This window comes from Rattus norvegicus, chromosome 11 (genome assembly GCF_036323735.1).
Source record: "Rattus norvegicus strain BN/NHsdMcwi chromosome 11, GRCr8, whole genome shotgun sequence".
NCBI classification, from domain to species: domain Eukaryota; kingdom Metazoa; phylum Chordata; class Mammalia; order Rodentia; family Muridae; genus Rattus; species Rattus norvegicus.
In genome coordinates this window covers 93,702,252-93,725,949 of record NC_086029.1, presented here as the reverse complement: position 1 = coordinate 93,725,949, position 23,698 = coordinate 93,702,252, and the positions used below count along the sequence as shown (strand labels likewise).

The 23,698-nt window shown below is 53.8% G+C and overlaps 2 protein-coding genes across 19 annotated transcripts; one reads left to right on the top strand and one right to left on the bottom strand.

The window, feature by feature from the left end:
• The first annotated feature begins 19 nt into the window (after positions 1–19).
• Positions 20–9,971, top strand: Fam131a (family with sequence similarity 131, member A). Of its 8 annotated transcripts, none has more exons than XM_063270225.1 (7): positions 20–220; positions 1,394–1,804; positions 2,384–2,526; positions 6,240–6,333; positions 6,502–6,684; positions 6,887–7,003; positions 8,343–9,971. In XM_063270225.1, the coding sequence occupies exons 2-7, from the start codon at positions 1,717–1,719 to the stop codon at positions 8,801–8,803; spliced, it is 1,086 nt and encodes a 361-aa protein (XP_063126295.1). In that variant the 5' UTR covers positions 20–220; positions 1,394–1,716; the 3' UTR covers positions 8,804–9,971. The 8 variants fall into 8 exon arrangements, with proteins under 8 accessions (XP_063126295.1, XP_038944885.1, XP_008767040.1 ...); NM_001421442.1 differs by having other exon boundaries at positions 31–220; positions 1,394–1,455; positions 8,343–9,955; XM_039088957.2 differs by lacking the exon at positions 2,384–2,526 and having other exon boundaries at positions 21–220; positions 1,394–1,455.
• On the bottom strand, positions 9,891–23,568 carry Clcn2 (chloride voltage-gated channel 2). Of its 11 annotated transcripts, NM_017137.2 has the most exons (24): positions 23,159–23,356; positions 20,710–20,866; positions 20,426–20,557; positions 19,979–20,107; positions 19,758–19,891; positions 19,576–19,653; positions 19,414–19,492; positions 19,156–19,281; positions 18,969–19,053; positions 18,767–18,868; positions 17,596–17,680; positions 17,315–17,470; positions 16,933–17,002; positions 16,582–16,692; positions 16,092–16,305; positions 15,635–15,768; positions 15,278–15,450; positions 15,060–15,174; positions 14,815–14,891; positions 14,547–14,606; positions 14,374–14,412; positions 14,103–14,207; positions 10,522–10,608; positions 9,891–10,397 (listed from the first exon to the last, which is right to left on the bottom strand). In NM_017137.2, the coding sequence occupies exons 1-24, from the start codon at positions 23,237–23,239 to the stop codon at positions 10,203–10,205; spliced, it is 2,724 nt and encodes a 907-aa protein (NP_058833.1). In that variant the 5' UTR covers positions 23,240–23,356; the 3' UTR covers positions 9,891–10,202. The 11 variants fall into 11 exon arrangements, 8 of the variants coding, with proteins under 8 accessions (NP_058833.1, XP_006248625.1, XP_038944167.1 ...); XM_006248563.5 differs by lacking the exon at positions 14,547–14,606 and having other exon boundaries at positions 23,159–23,568; XM_039088239.2 differs by lacking the exons at positions 20,426–20,557; positions 20,710–20,866 and having other exon boundaries at positions 23,159–23,568.
• Positions 23,569–23,698: the final 130 nt, after the last annotated feature.

Sequence of the window (23,698 nt, the reverse complement as noted above, 5' to 3'; positions counted from 1 at the left end):
GCACGGCCCCGCGCTTACGTCACCGGCCCTGTTCCCCTCTCTCGGGAGCGGCAGCAGACGCGCTGCTCCCACCCCCTCCCCTTCTCACAGGCTGTCCCCTCCCTGGTGGTGACCGCGGCCCGACCCTCTGCAAGGCGATGGCCCGGGTCCCGAGCGCGGGCTAGCGTGCCTGGGTGCCCTGCCATGGGCTGTATTGGCTCTCGGCGCTCAGCCGGTCAGGGTAAGAGGCGGAGGCCGGAGCACGGATAGGGAGTTGGGCTACACAGCTGCCAGGTGGGACCGTGGGTGGTAGGGGCGGTGAGGAGGGGGCTGGTATAAGGAGAGGGAGGAGCCTGCGTCAGGGAGGCGGGTTGGGCCAGATGAGCGTACTGCGAGGGGGCTAACTGACTCTGGCTTGTTCTGTGGCCTGCCTGCTACTGGGATTTTCCGTGGTGTACTCACCTTCTGCTTTTTGCCTGTATTCCTGCTGCTGAGTGGCTGCAGGGGCACAGCCTGGGAGCCACAGGACAACCTGCGGCCCCCTCCTTCCTGGCTCCTGGCAACTAGCCTATTGTATCTACATTCTTCATTGGCTACACCTACCTCTCTGATCTCACTGTCTTAGGAGTGGCTCTTTGCTCTGAACCTGCCTCTCCTACCTGGGTGCTATCATCCTCAGGAGTCAGCTTGCAAATGCTGGCCAAGTACCCCACCACGGAATTTTTGCCTAACACTTGCTCCAAGCTTCAGAGCCAGCTGGTTAATTAAACGGTCCGAAGCCCCAGGTGGAGCATCTGTGAACAAATTGATAATCTCTCACGCTAACATAATTTTATTCCTATTAACCCCCCAAAACAAACAAACAAACAAATCACCTTTGTCTGAGGAGAAAAAGTCCAGAGACGGGACATCATCGAGTCTTCTCATAACAGCTGAGCCCTGCCCAGGCCTCCTGGTTTCCATGAAGACCTGTGTGTGTGTGTGTGTGTGTGTGTGTGTGTGTGTGTATTTTGGGTGGAGTGCTTTAGCTCTAGGTCAGCCAGTCTACCTCCTATGTCAAGGAATGCGTGTGGAATGAGTCCTAGGATTTCCAAGCAGATGGCTAATCACACAGAGCATTAGTATGGTTGATATTTGAGGTTGTTTTACAAGTAAACTCTGGCTGAAATTTGTACTTCCCTTGAATTCTGGGATGTGCAGACCCAGAAATAACCTCGTGGGTTATGAATTTGAGAAGTAGCAGGGCACTCTATCTCTCCTGTTCTGCACGGAGTTCAAGAAATCATCCCTTCCTGTCAGGTCTCCCCTGTCAGGGGAGAGTTTAACTGACCTCAGGACTGGTCTTGAGAGCCCTGATGACGTACCAGCTAGGGCTCAGGCATAGACAGTAACCTGCCTTCTTTCTGGTTGGTAGCATTTCTGGGGACCACCAACTGGCTGAGGCCCAAGGACAGAGGCGCCTGCTCCAGCTAAAAGGTTAGTTGTGATGTACACGGCCAGTTGGCACTGTGTAAGCTAAGGGTGAGCCTCAGCTCCACAAGCCAGAGAACTTGGCGAGGTCCCTGGCACTCCCACTTCCTCAAAGCTATGAGACAGGAGTGTTCTCCTTATGTGACTAGGCACAAGTTCCAAGTGGGGAGGGGACAGGCTCAGCATCCGGAGCCAAAACAAGAATAGAACTGGAAGCTGAGCCTGAAGCAGTTCAGGCTTTGGGCTCCCTGCATCAACACAGCCAGCATGCCTATGATTTCGGTGCTGGGCAAAATGTTTCTGTGGCAGCGCGAAGGGCCTGGAGGACGATGGACTTGTCAGACAAGTCGCAGAGGTGAGAGCACAGACCATGGTTGTGATCTGGGAAGCGATGGGAAACCAAGGAGACAGGGATGCCAGAAGTGGAGAGGAAAAATCATTCTGGTTTAGATATTGGGAAACAGACCGAGGTGGGGAGACTCAGATTGGGGCGGTTAGGTAATGGCTTACAAGAGTGAAAACTTAGAAAAATCATGGGTTTGTTGGAAAAGAATAAAGTCGTAGATCAGTTGAGATTGGTTAGAGGAAAGATGACGGGAAGAAAGAGTGGGAGGGGGACAGTGTTGGTGGGCAAATTGCATGTACTCTCTAAGGGTTGAGAAGCTGGGAGAAGAGTTCAGGATTTACCCATGTTTGGGTTTCACCTTAAGTTCTGGTGGCAAAATAGTTGTACAGGAAGGTGTCCTTAGGGCTGCCACAAAAGGGTCCCCACAGTCAGAGCTGTGGGATAAGGGGTTTCAGGGTACAGGAAAGTACATGGTCTCAGACTGCGAGATGGGGGAGGGGCAATAAAGAATGACACCCGGTACCATGGTGAAAATGGCAGTCTTGGTAGATGTGGGGGATGTGAACACCTTTCCCTCCGACTCCTCAGTGGCTTCGGACCCTGCCTGGGCTGTGGAGTGGATCGAACTCCCTCGAGGTCTCTCTCTGTCCTCTCTGGGATCTGCTCGGACTCTCCGAGGCTGGAGCCGGTCCCCTCGTCCTTCTTCCGTGGACAGCCAGGACTTGCCAGAGGTGCTGCGCCTTTTCTGTGCATGTTTGGCGGGGTGTGGCGTTCACATTGAGGGTTCGTGTGACCCCTCCCCGTTCCTGCTTCACCATCCTGCTTCGGGCTCTCTTTTTCCTGCTAGCGGAGGCGCTATCCGGCAGGCCGCCCCCGCGCCGGTCTGCTCTGCTCGGCGTGGTGCCAGCGGGCTGGCTTGCTAACGCCTTCGGTGCTGACGTCAGCGCATCCCAGGCCGTATCCCGGGAGACCCTGTTGCATGGTGATGGGTTGCCAGGGAGATATACACCTTTTCTCTGGGCCAGGGCCGCAGCTGCGCGGAGCGTCGCCCGGCATGGATGGCCCCGGCTGGGGGAAAAGAGGGGAGGGAGGGAGAGCGGGCCAGGAAACACCCGCCAGGTTCTCCTTCCCACAGGCCTGGCCAGAGGCTATCGGCGCCAATCAGGAGGCCCTGTCAGTCAGGTACTGAAGGAGAGGGACGGAGGATGGGCCTGAGGTCAAGGGGCAGGTGGAGGCCGCTTGTGCCAGGTGGAACCAACCATGATGGAGGAGAATTAGGTAATGCTGGGAAGGGGGTGTGTGCCTCAGTTATGTTCAGCATAGGAAAACATTTGCTGGGGCGAATCAAAGGCGCACTAAGTCAGGTACAGGATGGATTTAGGAGCTCATATGGATTTAACTCTGACCCTGCCATCTCCTGCTCCCTCTAGAGTACAAGGTAGTACAGATCATGGGAGGGGCCGCGCGTGAGAGTGGAGGGTGATAAAAAAGAGTAAGTCTATGGGTTGAAGCATTATTACTAAGAGACACGTGTGGCCTTAAGTTACAGGGAGCATTTTTGTAAGGCTATTTTTTCTTAAAGCGTTTTGAAAACCTTCTTGGCCTAAAAAGCTAGTTCCTTTCCCTTGAGGCAGGCAGGAAGGTGAAAGAATTTGGTGGTATTAGGCAGAAATGAGCGCTGGACTTCAAGAAGGTCTGGGAAAGGCAGGAGCCTCCGTGTGGCAGAGTCCTTAAGTGCCTGAGTAACAGAGGAAGATCCTTAAAAAAAAAAAAAAAAAAAAGACTATTTCTTTTTATAAAAAAAACTTAAAATTCGTTTTAAAAAAAGATTTGTTTATTTGTTTTATGTACGTACATGGTTATGGTCTTCAGACACACCAGAAGAGGATGTTGGATTCCAGGATCCCATTACAGATGGTTGTGAGACACCATGTGGTTGCTGGGAATTGAACTCAGGTCCTCTGGAAGAACAGTCAGTGCTCTGAACCTCTGAGTCATCTCTCCAGCCCCCTCTTTTTAACGTTTTAAAAAATTATCTTTAATTATGTGTGTGGGTATGCCCATGGAGCCCAGAGGTGTTTGGTCTCCTGGTGCTAGACTAACAGGAGTGACCTGGGAACCAAACTTGGGTCCTCTGTAGGAGCAGCAAATGCTCTTAACCTCAGAGCCATTTCTCCATCTCTCTAAAAAGTTTTCTTTTTCTCTAAAACACACACATGCAAACCAAAAGAACCCAAAATTTTAGATTTAGTTAGTGTACAGACTATTTTTCATCATGTTTTCATTATGGCATTCTCATGCATTTACCCGTATATACATGTATGTCTCTCTATGTATCATTGTGCAAGTTTTGAAATGAAGACATTTTGATTCACTGTATTTTGGGAAACTGTACCTTTTATACTTCGTCTTATTCACTTGGCCCATACATTTACTTATTACTAGGCACTGTTTAAACGCTGGGCTGTAGCAGTGATCATAAAAAATTGAATTCCTCAAAGAGGCAAAGACCGATGAAGGAAAACCATATTTACACCTGGCAAGTAGGCTCTATTAATGGCTCCTTGATCGAATATAGTGACTCATTGGAGACTCTAGTGAGAGGACAGACCACTATTTGAGTAGCAGAAAGGCCTCTCTGAGGGGGTGATACTTTAGTCACAACTGGAAAGATGGGGAGTGATGGAGCATGAGAGAACAGAAGAGATTGTACTGCAGGTTTCCTGGCTGAGAAAGTAAGGAGGCTGGGGATGGATGACCTGTGCTAACCTGGGGAGGCCCAAGGGGAGGCTGAAGGGAAGCAGTGGTGGGAACAGTGTCAAGGACACCTTCGACGTCTGAACAGGAGGGATTCTTTTATATATATATATATATATATACTGTAGCTGTCTTCAGACGCACCAGAAGAGGGCATCAGATGGTTGTGTGAGCCACCATGTGGTTGCTGGGATTTGAACTCAGGACCTCTGGAAGAGCAGTCAGTGCTCTTAACCACTGAGCCATCTCTCTAGCCCCAGGAGGGATTCTTTGTTGTCAGAGATATGTTTGTCTTGAGATAGGGTCTTATGTAGCTCAGGCTAGTTTCAATTTCCTAATAGCCAAAGATGACTTTTTTTTTTTTTTTTTTTGGTTCTTTTTTTCGGAGCTGGGGACCGAACCCAGGGCCTTGCGCTTCCTAGGCAAGCGCTCTGCCACTGAGCCAAATCCCCAGCCCCGACTTTTTTTTTTTTTTTAAATATTTATTATGTATAAGTACATTGTAGCTGTCTTCAGACACACCAGAAGAGGGCATCAGATCCCATTACAGATGGTTGTGAGCCATCATGTGGTTGCTGGGATTTGAAATCAGGACCTTTAGGAAGAGCAGTCGGTACTCTTAACCACTGAGCCATCTCTCCAGCCCACCAAAGATGACCTTAAGCTTCTGATTCTCTGCCTTCACCTCCCAACTAGCATCCTGTGCTGGTTGTCACAAGGCTTGGTTTATGTGGTGCTGGGGGACCAAGTGGTGCTTTCCTGAATGTTAGGCAAGCACCATATCAACCGAGTTACATTCCCTGGCACCGTCGCTGGATTTTAGGATCAGATGTGTGCAGGCACAGCCTAGGGCAGAGCCGATCCTGAGAAATAGAGAATGGTTGTGGGGAAATAGGAAGTTAGGAAACAAACCAAGATGTGAGGAAGAGAATGTATTGCCTTGGCTTTGGTCATGCTGTGTGAGTGGGTCTGGCAGGCAGTCTAGAAAGAGCTGGACATATATCTAAAAGCAGACGAAGGAGAGGGGGAAACCTTCAGGCCATGTCTGCCTTAGCTGTCTTCCTTCCCCCTTCCTTCCTTTCCTGTCTTTTTTTGTTTTCTTTTTCTTTTTCCATTTTTTTTTTCTTTTTTTCGGAGCTGGGGACCGAACCCAGGGCCTTGCGCTCGCTAGGCAAGCGCTCTACCGCTGAGCTAAATCCCCAGCCTTCTTTTTCTTTTTCAAGGACAGGGTTTCTCTAGCTGTCCTGGAACTCGCTCTGTAGACCAGGCTGGCCTCAAACTCACAGAGATCCACCTGCCTCTGCTTCCTGAGTGCTGGGATTAAAGGCGTGTGCCACATCCCCAGGCCCATCCTTTCTTCAGAGGCTCTGTTCTTCATATCTTCTATAGTCTCCTTCCCTGTTGGGAGCTGGGGAAGTGGAGGCTCAGCTCTGCTTTTGTTCTCTTGGGCCTCAGCCTCCATTGCTCCCTAGGAAGATGGGGGCTAGTTTGTGGACTCCAGCTTCTTAGGCCTTTCTGCATGCAAGTGGCCACTATGCCACTATCCCACATATAGGCCATCCATAACATTCCGTCCTAGCATTCTTCTAGCTCCCAGCTCCCAGTGGGGCTTTGGTGTACGCAGAAGCATGTTGGAAAGAAGGTTGTTTCTGTCAGGGGCACTGACCTTCTAATGGTGTCACTCAAGGTGAATGTTGGAGACACAGTCGCGATGCTGCCCAAGTCCCGGAGAGCTCTAACCATCCAGGAGATTGCCGCGCTGGCCAGATCGTCCCTGCATGGTACATGCCCCACGTCTGCCCCTCTGCCCGCTCTGTCCTTCCTTCCTTCTTTTCCTCGTGTCTTGTGGGACTGATTACTGTGGGAATCTTTTCTTTGTAACCCTTTTCACCTTCTTCCATACCGGCTGTTCCTTTGCCCTCAACCCGACCTCTTGCTCCCACCTCTAGGTATTTCCCAGGTAGTGAAGGACCACGTGACCAAGCCCACAGCCATGGCCCAGGGCCGTGTGGCTCACCTTATCGAATGGAAGGGCTGGAGCAAGCCTAGTGACTCACCGGCTGCTCTGGAATCAGCCTTTTCCTCCTATTCAGACCTCAGTGAGGGCGAACAAGAGGCTCGCTTTGCAGCAGGTAGGTAGCAGGAAGGGAATTAGCCCTACAGATTTATCACAGGGCTGCTGTGTCTAATCTCACTGGATCTGGCATTGGGCTGGAGCTCTTCCATACACCTCTCTCTGCCCAGAGACCTCAGGGACATCTCCTGTCTGCAAAGCAAAACCCAAGTCTTAGCTTAGCTCCTGTGTATGTCAGCGAACTCTGTGTCTCTCTATAGGAGTGGCCGAGCAGTTTGCTATTGCAGAAGCCAAGCTCCGGGCATGGTCTTCAGTGGACGGCGATGACTCCACGGACGATTCTTATGATGAGGACTTTACTGGGGGAGCTGATACAGGTGAGGAACATTTCACGCTGCTTCTCGGGCGAGCTCGCCTGGTAGGTGTGGTGATTCACTCCGAGCCTCCCAGAGCAACTTAAAAGTCTTCCAGACAGGAGGAAAGAGACTATCCAGGCTGACCTCGACACCGTAAGGACAAAGATCACCCGCTACACTCAGGTGGGAAAACAGCACTTGGAAATGGAACAGCTCTTTTCTGTAGGTGCTGGGCCTGTGCTCTGCTCTGTGCGTAGTGAGCCCAGGAGTTCTCAGAATAAAGGAGAACCGAGCTCAGGGGACTTGGTGCCTCTTCCCTACCCCATGGCTTCCTATATAGCTCTTGTTTCCAGAAGAATCTGCGGTACCCTTGCCTTACCTCTTTGAGAGGCCTTTGGTTGGCTGTGGCTGGACAGACAGACGATCTGGCCGCACAGTACCCAGCACCTCACAGGGCAGCGATCCCAAGCAAACAGGAAGGCATGCTGGGCCTGGCCTCCACAGGATGCTGGCTCAGGCTCAGCGTCTTTGTATTCTAGCCTGTGGGTCTTGCTCTGGGCCAGCGCTTTCAGAGAGGGACCCTGGGGGCCTTGCAGCTGTGCTCAGCTCCTCTTTTATCTTCTATCCCTTGGACTCTGTGGCCAGCTTTCTCTGCAGCTCCTGGTGGCTGGCCTTACAGGACCCTTGCCCCCAGTCCCTGACTCTTTGCCTTTGAAGATCACCTACTAGTTCCTACTCCTCTGCCTAATTAACAAGGTTTTCAAGGCCAAACCTGCATTTAAAGCAGGAGCAGGGGAGCTGCTGTGGTCCAGAGGGGACTGAGTTGAATGCTTAAGGCCAAAGTGGGAACATAAGTGTCTTACGATTTTTTTTTTTTTTGGTCTTAATTTTGAGAAAGGGTCTTCCTATATAGCTCAGGCTACTTACTATATAGCTCAGGCTAACCTGAACATTTATTGAAAGTCTGCGTGTAATCTTTGAGCAAATTAACCACGGGGCACAGCCCCGTGGTTAGGATGCCCTGCTTAGTGAGCTGAGCAAGGGCAATTTAGCCTTTACTGCCCTGAGTAACGAGCGACCTGTACGGTCGTATAGTAGTCTTGCATCGATTGCTTGCCTCCTCTTAGTATAGTATAATTTGATACTATAAGGCAGATATTATTAGAATTCCTAATTCGCCGCGAAAGAACTGTTGTATCAAAAACTAAGAATTGTTCATGTTACCCAGCTCCTACTGACTCCCCTATTAAACCCTTTCCCCACAGCTGTGATAAGGATAGAAGGGTGTTGGGGGTTTGTATTTCCATATCGACCCACTGAAATGGGGCCAGCAAAGCTGTTTTCTTTCTTCCCTTCATAGACATGGCTGGACCTCTGGGGTCCCACCTCCAGGACCTCTTCACAGGTCGTAGATTCTCCCGGCCTGTGCGCCAGGGCTCTGTGGAACCAGAGAGCGACTGTTCACAGACCGTGTCCCCGGATACCCTGTGCTCTAGTCTGTGCAGCCTGGAGGATGGGTTGCTGGGCTCCCCAGCCAGGATGACCTCCCAGATGTTGGGTGAAGAGCTGCTCCTTGCTAGACTGCCCCCGAGCCGGGAAAGTGCCTTCCGCAGCCTGGGTCCGCTGGAGGCCCAGGACTCGCTTTACAACTCACCGCTCTCAGAATCCTGCCTTTCCCCTGCCGAGGAGGAGCCCGATTCTTGCAAGGACTGCCAGCTGCTCTGCCCACTGCCCACAGGCAGCTGGGAACGACAGCAGCAAGTTTCTGAGGTGGCCTCTTCTGGGGTCGCATCCTTAGATGAGGATGAGGTGGACCAGTGACCCAGACGTGCCCGGCGGCACATCTCCCCAGGCCGCTGCCTGGGGCGGAGCCTCTGTGGCCAAACGTGGGCTCTGAAGCTTTAGAGGGCTTCTGGGAGCACTCACTTCTCCGTTGTGTGTTTTGCATGAAAGTGTTTGGAGAGGAGGCAGGGGCCAGGCTAGGGGCGCATGTCCTGCTTCCACTCTTGGGGTTTGCCGGGGCTTGCCCGGGGCCTCTGGGGCATGGCTACAGCTGTGGCAGACAGTGACGTTCATGTTTCTTGAATCCAAAATGCCACATTTCCTCCTGGGATGTGAACCTGAGAGGGTTGTGGCTGGGCTGGGAAGGTGGAAACGGAGGAAGCCCGGCCACACATCCTCCACCCTCTCCCATGCCCCTCTCCTCTGCTTTTCTCTTCCAAGTCCATGTGCAGTGCTTGACTGAACCACCTCCCCCTGTGGGGCTGGCTCCTGCCCTGCCGGAGTCTACAGATTGAGCCGTCCCCTAAGGGTCCCCTTGCCTACCTGGGCTCTGCTGTGCTTTCCCCCTCCATTGTCTCTAAACCTTTTTTTTCCCTAAAGACAGGGGGCTTCTGGTCTGTTCTTTGAGCCGATCTTCTTTGGGAGGCACTGGGGATGATGAAAGAGTGTGCCCTTGCCCCTCTCTCCTTCCCTCCCCTCTACCCCGGCCCTTTCCCAGCATGGCAAGGTTGTGTGGGTACATGCAGAGTCTCAGTAGGGCGGAGCTGGAAAATGGACGGGCTCTGGTTGTTACCGAGCCGGGAGGGCCTTGTCTTTTCATAGAGGACCACAAGGGGGCCACCTGGGGAGCCCGATTTGTGCCAATGAATGGACAGCACGAGGGAGTAGCTGTCCTTGGGGGAGGAAAGAGGGTAGTGCTTTTCTTGGTAGATGGAAGGCTGTAGCCACAGTGATAGGGGGCCCTGTCCCAGGGAGGGTGTTGCAGATCAGGCAGTGGAGGCCTCTGGCAGTTCTGATATTACGGGGACACTGGGCTTGGTAGGTGGCTGCACCGATGAATCTCAGAGGCTTGGGCAATAGGTAAGAGGATCCAAGGTGAAGAAAATATGAGCCAATAGCACAAGTGTTCTATACATGAGTGGCTAATTAGGTGTTTATTCTATTTATTGTTTTATTAAATTAATATAAAAATCTTTGTAAATTTCTATATACATCTTGTCATTGGAGGTTCCAGTATAAACCCATTTTAGTTCTGCCCTTTTCTCAAAAGACGAGGCAGGGGCCACAGAACCCCACCTCCTGCCAGAGCATTGCTGGTCCTCCGGCTGGGAGGTGTTGAAAATGGGGGAGCTGGCAGCCCACAGTGAGGATGGCCTCAGGTTCCAGCTTCTGGTCACTGCTGGCTTGCAGAAGGAAGACAGGCCGTCCAGTATGGGGGTCACTGGCACTTGTCATCACTATCAGAGGGGGTACCCTCTCGTGGGAGGCCGTGGCGGGATCTCGGCCCCCAGAGTGCATGCACCTCGGTGGTCTCTGTGTCACTGCTGCTGGTGGCACTGTCCCGGAAACTGGCAAGGGGTGGCCTGACTTTTACACCCTGTGCTGTGACAGAGCCTTCAATGGCCTTCCGGAGCTGGAAAGGTAAGAGTTAGATGTGTGACCCCTACTCAGACTGTTCCCCAGCATGTCCCCTGGGGGAGCCAGACAGCTCGGATGCTATTTGGAAGTGTTAAGTGGCTTTGTCCACGTCACCTCACCTCCTTTAGGGTGACAATCCCAATGAGTCTGCCAATGCTGGTGACATAAGCATGGTCCACTCCCAGCAGCGAGAAGATGGTGTGGGTCTGCAGAACAGGGAGCAGAAACACTGGGCTTGATATTCAAGGGAGCATCTCAGAATCAACCACAGGCCAAAGGGGTCCAGGGAAAACTGGGGGTGTGACAGTGGGAGGGACTGCTGGAGGGAAATTTGAGCTCTGAGAATGTTCCCGTGTCCCAAAGCTTAGAACCCAAAGTCTGGAGGCTGCTTGTATGACGCTTTCCCAAGCCCTCAGATGTGACTGACATTCACCAGGCTTAGACGTTATCTACAGTTTCCATTTGCTGTCTTGAAAACAGCTCCTGGCATTTCCTGGAATTGGTTATCTACTGTTCGGGGTACATTTACGAGCCTCTTGGCATAACAGGTGATTCAAGATGGGTGGGCCCAAGTGTCTTACGTCTTGCATACTTTCTTACACTAAATTTATGGGAAGGTCAGGACCTGGCATACTTAAGCAAGAGTCTCAGTCTTGGTGGCTCTGGGGAAGGAAGCCAGGGTGTCATATATGCTGGGTATATGACACTACCCACTGAACTGTATGTAGTGCCAGTGGTAAGCCTCTACTTAGCCCAGGCTGACCTTGAGTTTATAACGCCTAAGTGTTGGTAGGTGTGTGCTACCACACCTGTCCTAGAAATTCAGCCTTTGAAATCAAGTTTCTTCAATGCCTGTAATTGTCATGTAGTTAGCAATCTCTTGTTATATAAGGAACCCTACATGCTACAAATTAGCCTTGATTTCCTTGTCTTTCCCCTGGGGGGGAGGGGACATCTTTACTGTAAGATCTCCTAGCTTGAGGTCACACAATCCTCCTCACCGTCTTTGAAGGAGCTATTAAACAGTTCCATTTTCCTGCTCATTCTTAATCGTAGTGACCTAGCAGGCAATGTGCTTTTATAGGTCTGTGTACAGCTTGTGCCTGGCATTCGCCACACTAGTCACTGCCCTACTTCTGCCCAGTGCTGCCTCACTATCCTCTGGACTGAGACAATGGAATGAGTTTTCTTACTTCCTGCCTCTCCAGCTGGGCTCTGCCATTCTATGGCTTTTTCCAACCCAAGTAGCCCCAGCACTCCCTGGGGTGGCCCAGCCTTGCCATTGCCACTCTGCTGTGCCTAGGTTCCCCAGGCTTTTGGAGGGAAGGTCTCACAGATCAGGATGGTCCTGAACTTGATATGTATCATGGATGCCTTTGACCTCCTGAGTGTCAGGACCGCAGGCATACAATCACCATACTCAGTTTATGCCATTCCGACTTGTAGATAGGGAAGCCCAGACTGACTAATCCACTTGTTAACTTTACAGTCAGGCATGAGAGGATGAGGGTTCAGCTAGTCTTGCTGTCACCTTAGCTACCTGCTACCATGAGGTTCCTAGAGCCTCGTGTCCTCATCCTCTGAAAGTGCCCCTCCTGAACCTGAAACGGATTACCGCTTACTACTCTCTTCATAATAGATTCTATTTTAGAATGGGATCTGTAGAATTCTAATCTTTTATGTTATCATTCCCGTTCTGTGTACTTCTGTAAGTCGTTCCTTGGAGGCTTCTCTCCTTCCTGTGGTAGTTTAAGTTTATAACAAACACCTACTTTGTTCTTTTTCATTTTAATTTAATTGGACACCAGGGAGCCATTGTGGGCCCGGGAACTGAACTGACAGGGGGAAGGACAACGGAGCCCTCTGACAGAATTCTGAGAGCCTCGCCAGGAGAGCTGGGTCTTGGGCCTGACTCTGAAGACTGATGCAGGCAAATGACTTTCTTTCTTCAGGCCCAGCTTGGCTACTCCCTGGATGTGTGACTTTAGGCAGTTTACTTAACTACTTTATACAATTTTATTTTACAGCCTTCTATAATAATCGCAATGTAACACCAGGCGGCGGTGGTGTACACCTTTAATCCTGGCAGAGTTAGAGCCAGGTGGATCCCTGAGTTCTTTTGTGCTTTGATAGTTGCTTATGGTAAAGTTTATAGGCTGTGAAAGTGGCATTACTGGAATATGGAATCAGTTCCAGGACAGCCAGAGAATGTGACATCACCCATCGGCTAGAGCGGCTGTGAGAATTAAGTTACATGAAGACCTTAGCATAGTGCCTGGCACGTGGCAATCGCCGAAAGCACGTCGCCATGACGTTATGTATGACTGACAGACAAGGGACTCATAGCAGGGTGTGATGGTGCGTGGCTTGAGTCTCCAGAGACCAAGGCAGGCAAACTGTCACAGTTCAAGGCCTGCTTGTGCTAAATGACATCCTGTCTCTAAAAAAGAAAGATGGCTGCTGACTGGGAAAACTTGAGGTCTTGGGAAGCCAGGCTTGAAGTACAGCTTGCTGTATCTTCTCGTCCATCTCCTCTTCCTCCTCCTCCTCCTCCTCCTCCTCCTCCTCTTCTCCTCTTCCCCCTCCTCCTCCTCCTCCTCCTCTTCTTCCTCCTCCTCTGTGCTCCTAGCACAGCAGCTCTTCCTTGCTCATTTGATCTGAGGTCTCTAAAAGTCCCTATACGTTCCTTTTGCTGTTTTTTCTTTGTTTGGATTTTGTTTTCTTGTTTTTTGAGATAGGGTTTCTCTGTGTAGCCCTGGCTACTCTCGAAACCAGGGCTGGCCTTGAACTCAGATCTCCCTGCCTCTCCTGGGTGGCATCGGCCACCACCGCCCAGCTGTTTCGTTTTTCCTGTCTCCTTCCCATCATGGCCTCTGCTTGTAATGTATTTATTATGTTGACTTTATAGCACACTTTGTGTCTGACGCCACCCGAGATGAAGCCCTGGGACCACTGACGCTATTACCCGTTGCTCTTGTCTGTCCCCACCAGTGGAGGCTTACACATTATGTCTGTTAAAAACGGCTCTGGCCGGGCGGCCTGCATTCCCTGCTTTTACACGGCAGCTTTCAGGTGCCCAGTGGTGCCAGCCACCCCAGCTTTAGGAGCCCCTTCCTGTGTGCGCCCCATCTGTCTCCATCTATTCCTCTCTCTCCCTGTTGCCCTCTGCCGCGCGCTCTCTTCCTACCAGTTTTCCCTTGAATTGCTTGACGTTAGACTCTCTGGGGTCTGACATTCCAAGCCCCTACTGGTGTCCCTCATCTTTGTTTATCTCTTCACTGCAGTGGCCTCATCTTCTTGACTGTTTGTTACTTGTTTATTAGATTTTCTTATCTGGCCTGTTTTTTGGCCCCTGCCCCCTTTTTTTCCAGCGTGGGTGTGTATCAGCCTTGTTGGGCTCTGGCAGCCTCCTGCCTAGCTCTGACCCTGGCCTGGCCTTCTGGCTTCCACCCAGTTCAAGCTGTGTCTTTGTTGCTGCTTTGGTCCAGAATTCCACGGGGTAACTCTTGAGCAGAGGAAAAATTATGCCTGGCTCCACCACGGAGCAGGACAAGGTGAGGGAGTCCTGGCTCAGAGAGTTCCATGGCCGGAAACGTTATGTTTTACAAACTGCACCAAGTGTACTATCTCCTGCTCCTTCCGACCGCACTGTCTCGAGTCCAGACCTAGGTAGGACTATCCCATCCCTACCCTGGCCTACCTTGTGCAAAGAAGTCCGCTCCACTAGCTGGAAGGGGGCGGGGTCGATTTTGCAGTCACTGAAGTTGACTGGCTCATCTAGCTGCTGCTCTTCCCACTCTAAGATCTGAGGAGAAGAGACTTCGAGTTAGGGAGAGGGAACCCAGAAGTCCACTCCCACCTCCCCCGAAGGCCACCGGGTTTGTCAGCCTCCCTCCTTGTGGTCCTTCCTGTTAGCTAGCCAAGATGAGGACACGCCCAGGAGGAAAGTCTAGAGTCTAATGGCATCTCACCTCCTCGGGACTCATCTTGCCTTCCAGGTCTGAGTCACTCTAGGAGGAAGACAGAGGAAGGTGGATGTACCCCCGGCTCTGGGAGGTTTGTCCCACCTAGACCCACCCCCCCCCCACCGCCCTCCCTGCCTGGTGCTTCCTGAGCTGCAGGGGGTGGGGGTGGGGGCACGTACCGCCAGGGAGATTCGGACCCGCTTCAGCTTGCGTTTGTCACAGGATTCCGACTTTTCCAACTTTGTCAGAGCCAAAGCAGAGAGGAGTTGAGGTTATAGGGAGAGGGGACGTGAAGGATGGGATGGAGCTCAGGAGGAAGGGCACACTGCAGGGACAGAGCTGACAGGAGAGCAGGAAGCAGGCAGAGTGGAAGTCATTGTAGGGTTAACCGGGAGAATCAGAAAGGGAGCTGGGCAGGCAGGAGAGGGGACTATCTGGGCTACTCACTTCTGACGTCGTCGACTCCAGAGGTGGACTGCCACAGAAGAGGCTTCTGAGGGCAATGCCTGCTGATTCCATGTTGCCTGTGTTCCAAACCCAAGGTCCAGAGGGGCAAGGTGGGTATGGGTAAGGTGCAGAAGGCAAGGGGTGAGGGGGGAGAGGCTTTCCAACTCCTCCCTGTCTACGTGGGTAGCCCCACTCAGCTGCAATGTGGCTCAGGCTCTGTCTGGAGTGGAGGAGAAATGGCTCACCCGTGGTACCTTCCTGGAGGCTTGTGGCGTTGCTGGGCCCTCTCTTTAGAGCAGGCTTCAGGGGCTTGTGAGTCTGCCCATGGGCTCCAGGGAAGCCTGAGTCCTCTGTGTTCACCTACATGGACAGGAAGGGGCTGAGAGACTATGGTTCAGGACCTGCGAGGCTACAAGCTGACACTTTAGGAGTGTGTGCGTGTATGGAGTCGTTTTTCCCTTACCTGGAAGCGGATGGACGTCTCAGAGCTGGGGGGGCTCTCCTGATCTGACGGTGGGGACATCTGGGCTTTCCTTAGCTTTTGCATGTGCTGCCGCCGGCGCGCTGGACTCAGCTGTGCTCCCAGTAGCGCTACCACCTGTGAGCGTTCGATGGAGCCCAGCAGAATCATGGACTCTGGGCAGAGCAAGGGAAGGGACTCAGGAGCCAGGAGCGAGAGCTTCCTACCTGCTGCCTTCTACACCCAGGCTGGAGCCCTGGACAGAAGCTATGGGAAAAGCCTCATTCTGGGCTGCTTAATCCTTCCTGAGCTGTGCTCCTAGGAGACGCCCATAACACCGGGGACCCCTCTTGGTCTCACCAGGTGACTCCACTAGGGCCAACATACGGCCCTTGGTTCGGTGCAGTGCCAGTCGCAGGTCCCGAAAAGTGCAGCTGAGGGCTACATGGGGTACATCCCGTACCATGATGTCCTCTACTCGTACCCGGTACTGCCTGGAGATGGAACTGGGCAGTCAGTGTGCGCTCAGCATGGAAGGCTGGCCCAGGCTGGCCCAGGGTGTCATGAGGACGGCTGCAGAACCAGTGTGTGGGGTAGGAGTGGAGGGTGCACAGGGCAGTTAGTATTCTCCACCTTCCTCTCGGGTTGGGTCAGTAGAGGCCAACTACAGACCCCCCAGGGTGAGGGCAGTCCTAATGCAGGGCAAAATAGTTAGCGTCTCAGCCCTACTGGTAAGGGACCTTGCTGGAGGTGGGGCTCAAGGGTCCTGGGAGGCCTCCCCACCACTCCCACCCTCTTTGCACTGGGCCCTCCATACTGGTGGCGGCCCCAGCCCAGCTCAGGCAGGTAGGGCAGCTTCTTGATGCGGATGATACTGTCATAGAGGGAGGGCTGCAGGCTCTGGGCAACGGCATTCGCCAGGATGACAGCAATCATGACGGGCAGAATGTGGGCAATCTGGCCGGTGAGCTCGAAGACAATCACTGCTGTGGACACTGTGTGTGTCACTGCTCCTGCAAGTGCAGCTGCCCCTGGAAACAGCCATGCCCAGTCTCCCAAGGATGCTCAGTTCCCCGGGATACTTTCCCTTCCTTCCCCATGGTCTCTGGGAGCCTCTCGGGGTGGTCCCATACAGTACTTGGGCTTGCCAGCAGGGGGCACCAGAACCCCACAGTCTGGCTGGGCCAGGGTCTCCAAATGCAGGTATGGACTGGGGATACTCCTGAGAGTTTAAATACACGCCTATCATGTGCAATACCCTGGGTTTGAGCCCCAGCACCACGAAGCAAATAAAACTGGGTGCTCACCGACCACGGCATAGCCTCCAGGTACAATCCGGTAGGTACTGCTATCCGTGTGAATCCCATCTGGGAACCAGGCAGCCATGCTCTCGCCCACCAGCCGGCCAAATGCTGCTCCTTCAGGGAGGGTTTTAGGAAGAGAGAGAGGTAGTGGGGGGACACTAGGAAGAGAGAGGGTCAGGGGAGTAGGGGAGGGGCCGGTGGGTCATTTAGTAAAGGGGTAGCAGTCCCCCTACGGGAGTTGGGGTTGGGGCAAGAGTTGGGTCAACACCCACTCCTGGGCAGAGAAGGACTCCACAGACCATAGCCAGAGGGTAGGGGAGGGGCAGGCTGGGAGGCAGGCAGAGGCAGACTCACCAATGACAAAGACAGGCATGAAGGCACCACAGGGCACTGGGATGGTGGTGGCCAGTGCAGACATCCAGAACTGTAGGCAGCATGGGTTCAGAACAGAGGCCTCAGGGAAGCAGGCCTTACTCACCTCTCAGCACAATCCTAGCCCAGAATCCCCAGAGGCGAAGAAAAAAGAAAGGACTCTAGAACTAGATGGGTTGGGTTCAAGCCCTCACATCTGACCAACTGTTCGGACAGTTACTACTTGTCTTTTGACTCACCATCTCTAAACACGGGGACAGGAGTCCCTTTCTCACAATATTCTGATTCATGGTGAGTGCTGGAGCGGTTAGCGGCCTGCGTAAATAAACGTCAGGGGGTCCATATCGGTGGAAAGGAGTCTCACCTTCATGAGGATGAAGATGACGAGAGTCAGGAAGACGTTGGCGCGCGGTGGGCTCCAGGCCTGTGAAGTGCTAGGTGCTCCTAGATCCTCTACCAGGCCCTGGCGGACCCATGTCCGGTTGTCAAACAGTGTGACCAGGGTCTCTTTCTGTGAGAGCTACGGTGAACACAATCCTTTAGGTTTGGGGCACAGGACCCCAGGAAGGAGCGCATGGGAACAAGGGATCCCAGTCATGCTGCTGGGGGCTGGGGTGTGCGTGTCACAAGTCCCATAGGGGCTACCTGTCCGGCCATGAACTGTCCAAAGCCAGGGGGGAAGGTCAGAGTGGAGATGAGCAGAGTCACCAGTGCGGGGAAGAGCAGCCGTCTAGAGGTAGAGGGGTTACAGAATCAGACAAGAGACAGGTCTCCCATAGGCCAGGAGCTCTTGCTTATCTCAGGACTAAGCTCAGGGCAGAGCCTAGGCCTTATCAAAGCACAGCGCCTGGGGGGGGTGGTGGGGGGGGGGTAGGGCCTTTTTACTGTGTTTGATGCCACAGCTCCAAGGGTGATGGTGGACTGGGATTATTGTAAGAGCTGGTGGCAGAGGGCTCCTTCGCTTACTCCGGAGGTGGCAGCAACAGCAAACACGTGTTGAGCCCCTTCTTGGACAAGCCTGTGACCACCTCTGCTCTCAGAAACCCCAGCTGAAGGGCAAGTGATATGCAGGCTTAAAGATGCCTTTGCCACTCTTTGCCCCTCTGTGGTGACTTGAGAGACAGCAGTGTAAGCTGGGGGGGCAGGCAGCCTTTGACCCTCGCACTGGGAGGCAGAGGCAGGTAGATCTCTGAGTTCAGGGCCGTCCTGGGCTATATAGAGTTCCAGGCCAGCCAGGGAAGACAGTGTGGAAGGAGCCAAGGGCTCTCATACAGTCACCGCAAGTCCTGTAGGGAACAGCTCTCATGTCTCAAATACCTTCACATTCCCAGTTCTCCCATTCACAGTGGAAAGAGCTATGCTCGGAAGATAACTCATCCATTCATTCACACCAGTCACGGGGTAAACTGAGGTACAAACACTATCTGCTATCTGGACCAGGCCTGAGGACCTAAGTAAACCTTGGTCTTTTATCCCAAGTCCCCAGCCAGTGCCTAGGGTTCAGAAGTAACCATTTCCAGCTGGTTTCCCAGAATCAGCACGAGGACACCAAAGCATTTTCCAACCGTAGCAGCCTTTATGTTTTCACTTGAGAGAGACATAGTATCACGCTGTAGCCACAGATGGCTTAGAATTTGCTACAATTCTCCGGCTTCAGCCTCTGTAGTGCTGAGATCATAGACCTGTAGTACCCCACCTTGCTAAAGCGCCTGATTTTGACTGGGTCTCTGCTTCGGATCCTCAGTGCCTCCCTCTCTCCCCATGTGGTCCTTATACAACCCAGAACAGTCTGGAGAGGAGTCTGTGGCCAACGTACTTCTTCATGAGGAAGCGGTTGATGGTTTTTTGCTTCCGCATCACCTGGACAATCTTCCGGTTCAGGTAGACAAAGAGGGCTCCCCCGAAGCCACTAGCAATACTAAAGAAGCAAGAAGTACAGGGCTAGAGTTTCCATGAGAAGTACACGCCTTCTCATAGAAACCTCCTTCCTGACCTACGCCCTCCCCTTAGCTCCTTACCCAATGACAGCAAAAGCTGGCAGCTCCTGCAGGTCAAAGGGGAAGTCGAGTCGGAACCGAGTTTTGAAGAGAGCTGTGATGGTTTCTAAAGGGAGAAGAAGTATGTAGGTGTGAGGGTCGGCGGGAGGAGGTCTAACTTGTGTCCCACTTAAATAACACTTGGATCCCCCACCCCTACGATTCCCACCTTCATCACGGTTCCACACTGCCAAGACCCGAAAGATGAAGGCACTGAAGGTGGCCGCAAAGAAGCCCCGCCAGTAGTTCCTAACAGCGAAGAAGGTGGAGGTGACCTCAATGCTGAATAGGACCCCTGCAGGGGGGGCAGAGGATAGCGCCCTTGAGGCCAGGGTCTGACCTATGGACTTAACTCCCAGAGGAAGAGGGGTACAGGAGGAGAGGCCAGATGTAGGGCCCAGGCTGTGCTGACTGGAGCCCCGTCTACCTCCGATTGGTGCGGCAAAGCAGCAGCCCACTCCTACTGCGCATGCGGCAGCTAGCATCTCTGTGTTCCGGGACTCGTTCTGGCAAGGGTGGGGATGCAGTGTCAGCTTGGGCTCAGCAGCCCACCTTCCCCTCCCCTAGATCCCTAGGACTTTCCTCTTACCTCATAGATACCCCCAAAGAGGGAGAGGAACTTGCTGAGAAGGGCAGCACACATGCTGGCAATGTGCACAAAGGGTCCCTGGAGGTAGGGGTTGGGAGTGAGTAGGGACAGGACTTGCTGGACCTTCGCCTGGCCTTTTCTTCCAATGGGAGGGACTCCTTCATTCCCCAACCTGCAATTACCTCCTTGCCAAGGGGCATCCCACTGCCCAGGGCACAGGTCAGCCCGATGACCTTAGCTACAAAGGTCTTGAGGGTGAGGTACTCTTTCAGCACCACTCCCCGAAGGATGGTTTTCATCTCGGGGATGCCAGACCCTGCAGAGATACATGCCCAGAAGAGTCATCTGATGGACGCCGTTCCGTTCCGGAAGCTTGAGCCTCCCCCAGCTCCTCCTATCCTACCAACAGCCTGCGGGGCCAGGATCTGGGTGAATCCGGCAGAGAAAGTGATGAGGACGACAGGGTAGGTAACCCAAGCCAGGTACTGGAGTAAGATGTTGGTGTTTAAGCCCCGGGACATCCATTGCTGAGCTGTGGGTAGAAGACATGCTCGCTGGGCTTCCAGTGCACACACACCCGCACCTTCCCTGCCACTGGGACACAGTGATAAGACAAGTGTCCAGAGCGGGGACAGAGGGGAGGTTCTGGAAGGCATTTACTGGGACAAAGCCCGTCGCAGATAAGACAGTTGTCAAGGGACGGCAGGGAGGTGTGGCATGTGCAAGTGGCAGTCATTATTGCCTGGAGATGGTCAGTCAGACTGGCCGGAGAAAGTGGCCAGTAGCCAAGTTACCTAAACAACTGTGGCATGCAGGGAGCAGGTCGGCCCTCCCCAGCCTTTGCCCTCACCCTGTAGACAGACAGCGATGGCATAGTCCATGGCCCAACTGACCAATGCCATGAGGAGCCCCAACAGGACCAGGAAGATCCAATCTTCACCGACCCTGGACACTAGGAACTTGTGGCAGCGTACAGAACAAACTGGAAGCAAGGAAGGGAAGATCCTTGAAGAAGCTGGTACCATGTGTTCCTACTCTGTACCCCGCTTCTCCCCATCCCCCGTGGCCAGCTCTAATGGTCTTTGTCTTCCTCAATATAGAACATCCGGGTCCCTGCCCCAATCTGGATCTTACTGCGACATCTGGCACATCGGCTCTGTCCATATTCTAGGAGCTCTGGGGTAGCCCGGGCAGAAGGGGACCCCTTCCAGGGCTCAGGCCCTCCCAGGCGAATCCGAGCAGCTTCCTCTTTGGCAAAGGCCCCGAGTTCCTGAGTATACCGGCCATACATCTGGAGCAATGGACAGATGTGGCATAAGCCTGAGTGGCTGAGGTGGGGAGACAGAGTTTTCCTGGGTTTTGACCCCGCCCCCTCGCTCAGCTCCCACACTGTATTTGACCCCGCCCCCTCGCTCAGCTCCCACACTGTATTTGACCCCGCCCCTCGCTCAGCTCCCACACCGTAGTTGACCCCGCCCCCTCGCTCAGCTCCCATACAGTATATCCCATCTTGAATCCAATTTATACTCAGGCTTGGAGTGTGGGAACAATGCACACTGCAGACTGTGGGGGCTGTCCTGGCCAGAGTGATGGGGACAGACAAGGTACAGGGACACAACTCTGGGGGTGGCAGAATAATTGGTCCTCTTCCAGAAAGTCAGGGGTGGAGCGGGAAGGAAGGGTCCAGAGGAGGGAAAAGATGAAAAAACTTAAGGCAGTCTAAAAGTGGGAGGAGCGAAGGTCAGAGAATGAGGGATGGTCAAGGGCGCATGTGTAACAGCAAGAGCCTGGTGGGGCTGAGGGCAGCAGAGCTGGGCCGCAGAGGGCAGCAGAGCTGGGCCGCGGAGGTCTCAGCTCCAATCCTTATCACGTTCCTGCTGGGCCTCTGGCCTGTGACCAACCCAGCTGCACCCTTCCCACCCACCCTAATCCCCTTGTCCTCATTCTCTACTCCCAAACCCCCATTAGCCTGTCAGCCCAGCTGAACTGGAAAGCCTCTTTGGGTGGGTAGGCAGTGTTGGGTGGCCTCAGTCCTACTCTGGAACTGCACTTGGGGACAGTGACAGGTCAGAGGGACCACTGCCGAGGCTGTAGATGGCGAGGCCGTGACTGTGTTACGGCTGGACCTGCCAAGCCGGGCGTGTGTTGGGGGGTGGGGAGGAGTAGATTCTGGCTGCCACCCGCGGAGCTTCAGGACACAAAGGGCTCCTGTTGGGGTTGGGGTGGGGGGGGGAGGGAAAGATAGAGACACAGGGTGAGACAGAAGAAAGGGCGAAGCAGGGGAAGAGGAACTTTAGAGGAAAGGCAGAAGGGAGAGTCAAGGGAAAGCAAGGCAGTGTCCAGAGCAGGGAGGAGGAAGAGTGTACAGAGAAACACAGCAGGTGGGAGGAGGTGAGGGCAAGACAAAAGGGTAGGAGGGGAAGTGGGAGAGGCCTGAGCAGGGAGCGCTTGACCCTGAGAACTCATTCCACAGACACAAGGAGATGGGGCAGCCGCTGGTGCGAAAGAGATAGCATTCAGAGGTTAGGTGCCTGGCTTCTGTGGCCAAATGCCCCTCTCCTCGACCTGTGGATTGACAGGATATTGGCCATCTCCAAAAAAAGGGCTTGTCTCCACTATGGGCACTGTATTCCCATACCCACCACCTCTCCCAGTCATCCTGTTTCACAGTCCCTGGTAATTGGGCACCTCTCTGACTCAGTTACAGCCCAGGCCCTCTCCAATAGAGGTTCCTCCCTGCCGCCCTCCCGGGCAAATTCCAGCCTAAGCTGATAAAAAAAAAGAGAAAGGAGCCACAGGGCCAGTTTCTTTCTTTAGGGCTTGGGTCCCCCCACCCCCTTTACTCTAGTGACATGATGGTGAATGGCTCTCCAGCAATGGTGGCCATGAGTCATCTCAAAGCTCAGGACCCCTGCTTCTTATGAGGTCAAGGGACACTTCATGGGCGTGGGTGGTGGTGATGGGGTACCTGGCTAGATCCAGCTGGAACAAAGGTTTCAGTTCTCACACCCATTCCTGCTTCCTGCATCAGCCCTAAAGCTTCAGTGCCCGGGGTGGCAAAAACCACCTAAGCCACCTTTCCCAAAAGGGTCGACTGAGTAGTTCTGGTCAATGTTGGGCTTTGAGCCATTAAAAGCAGGGGTTGGGCTTGGTTTGCTCACTTGCCTACCGTCCTTATGCTCAGCTTAGTACCAGGTACATAGCAGGGACCCAGGAAGGGTGTTGAATGTGGACAGACATGTGGAGAAAGTTCAGAGGTATAGATGGTTGCTCAGAAAGAGCACTGGGTGCTATAACTTGGCTTCGAGTGATAAGAAAACAAAAAAGTGTATGCAGAAGAGGGTAAGGGTAAGGACACTTGGGCCAAGCACCTAGTGTCATTGTCTCCTGCAGGCCACCAGTCTCAGTCAGAAATCAGCAAGCAGCTTTCCAACACCCCGAATCTACAGCCTGGGGGATCCCGAACCTCAGTTTCCACGGCTGAGGAAGGCTGGGGCCGGGTTAGGGTAGGCCGCCTGTCTTCACACTTTCCAGGGCAACCTGAAGCAGTGGTACGGTAGCGCAACCCTTGGGTTTCACTTACCAGGGTCTGCTCGTACTGCAGCGCTCGAGGCTCCATCCCTTCCCCCGCCACCGTCGCCGCCGCGGCCGTTGCGGCCGCCATCTCGGTGCACTGTCCTCTTGCCTCCTCTTGCTTCTCGGGCTCTGGCCTTGACTCAGCTCCCGGCTCGCTGAGCCCGCGCCCGCACCCGTCCTGTCCCCTTAGCCCGGGCGGCCGAGTGCAGAGTGCGACGGGTCCCCGGTCGCGCGCCGCAGGCTCAGCCTCCCGCTAGCGAACCCTCCTCGGCGGGCGGGCCGAGGGCGGTGCCCTGCTTGCTGCTCCGCCCCGGCCCATCTGCAGGGGCGTCCCGGCCCGGCCGGGGTCTGCATCGAGGCCGCCTCCTGGTCTGCGGAGAGGCGGCAGGGGGCGCTTGCAACACGATCTCGCACCCCTTCTCCACCGAGGCCCGGGATTGACCCGGCCCCTTGAGGGTGCGGGGGCCGGACGGGGGCGGGTCTGCTGGCACGTGGTAGGGATGGGCGCTCCCGCGGCTGCGGCGTTGTGCGGGAGGGGCTGGAGATG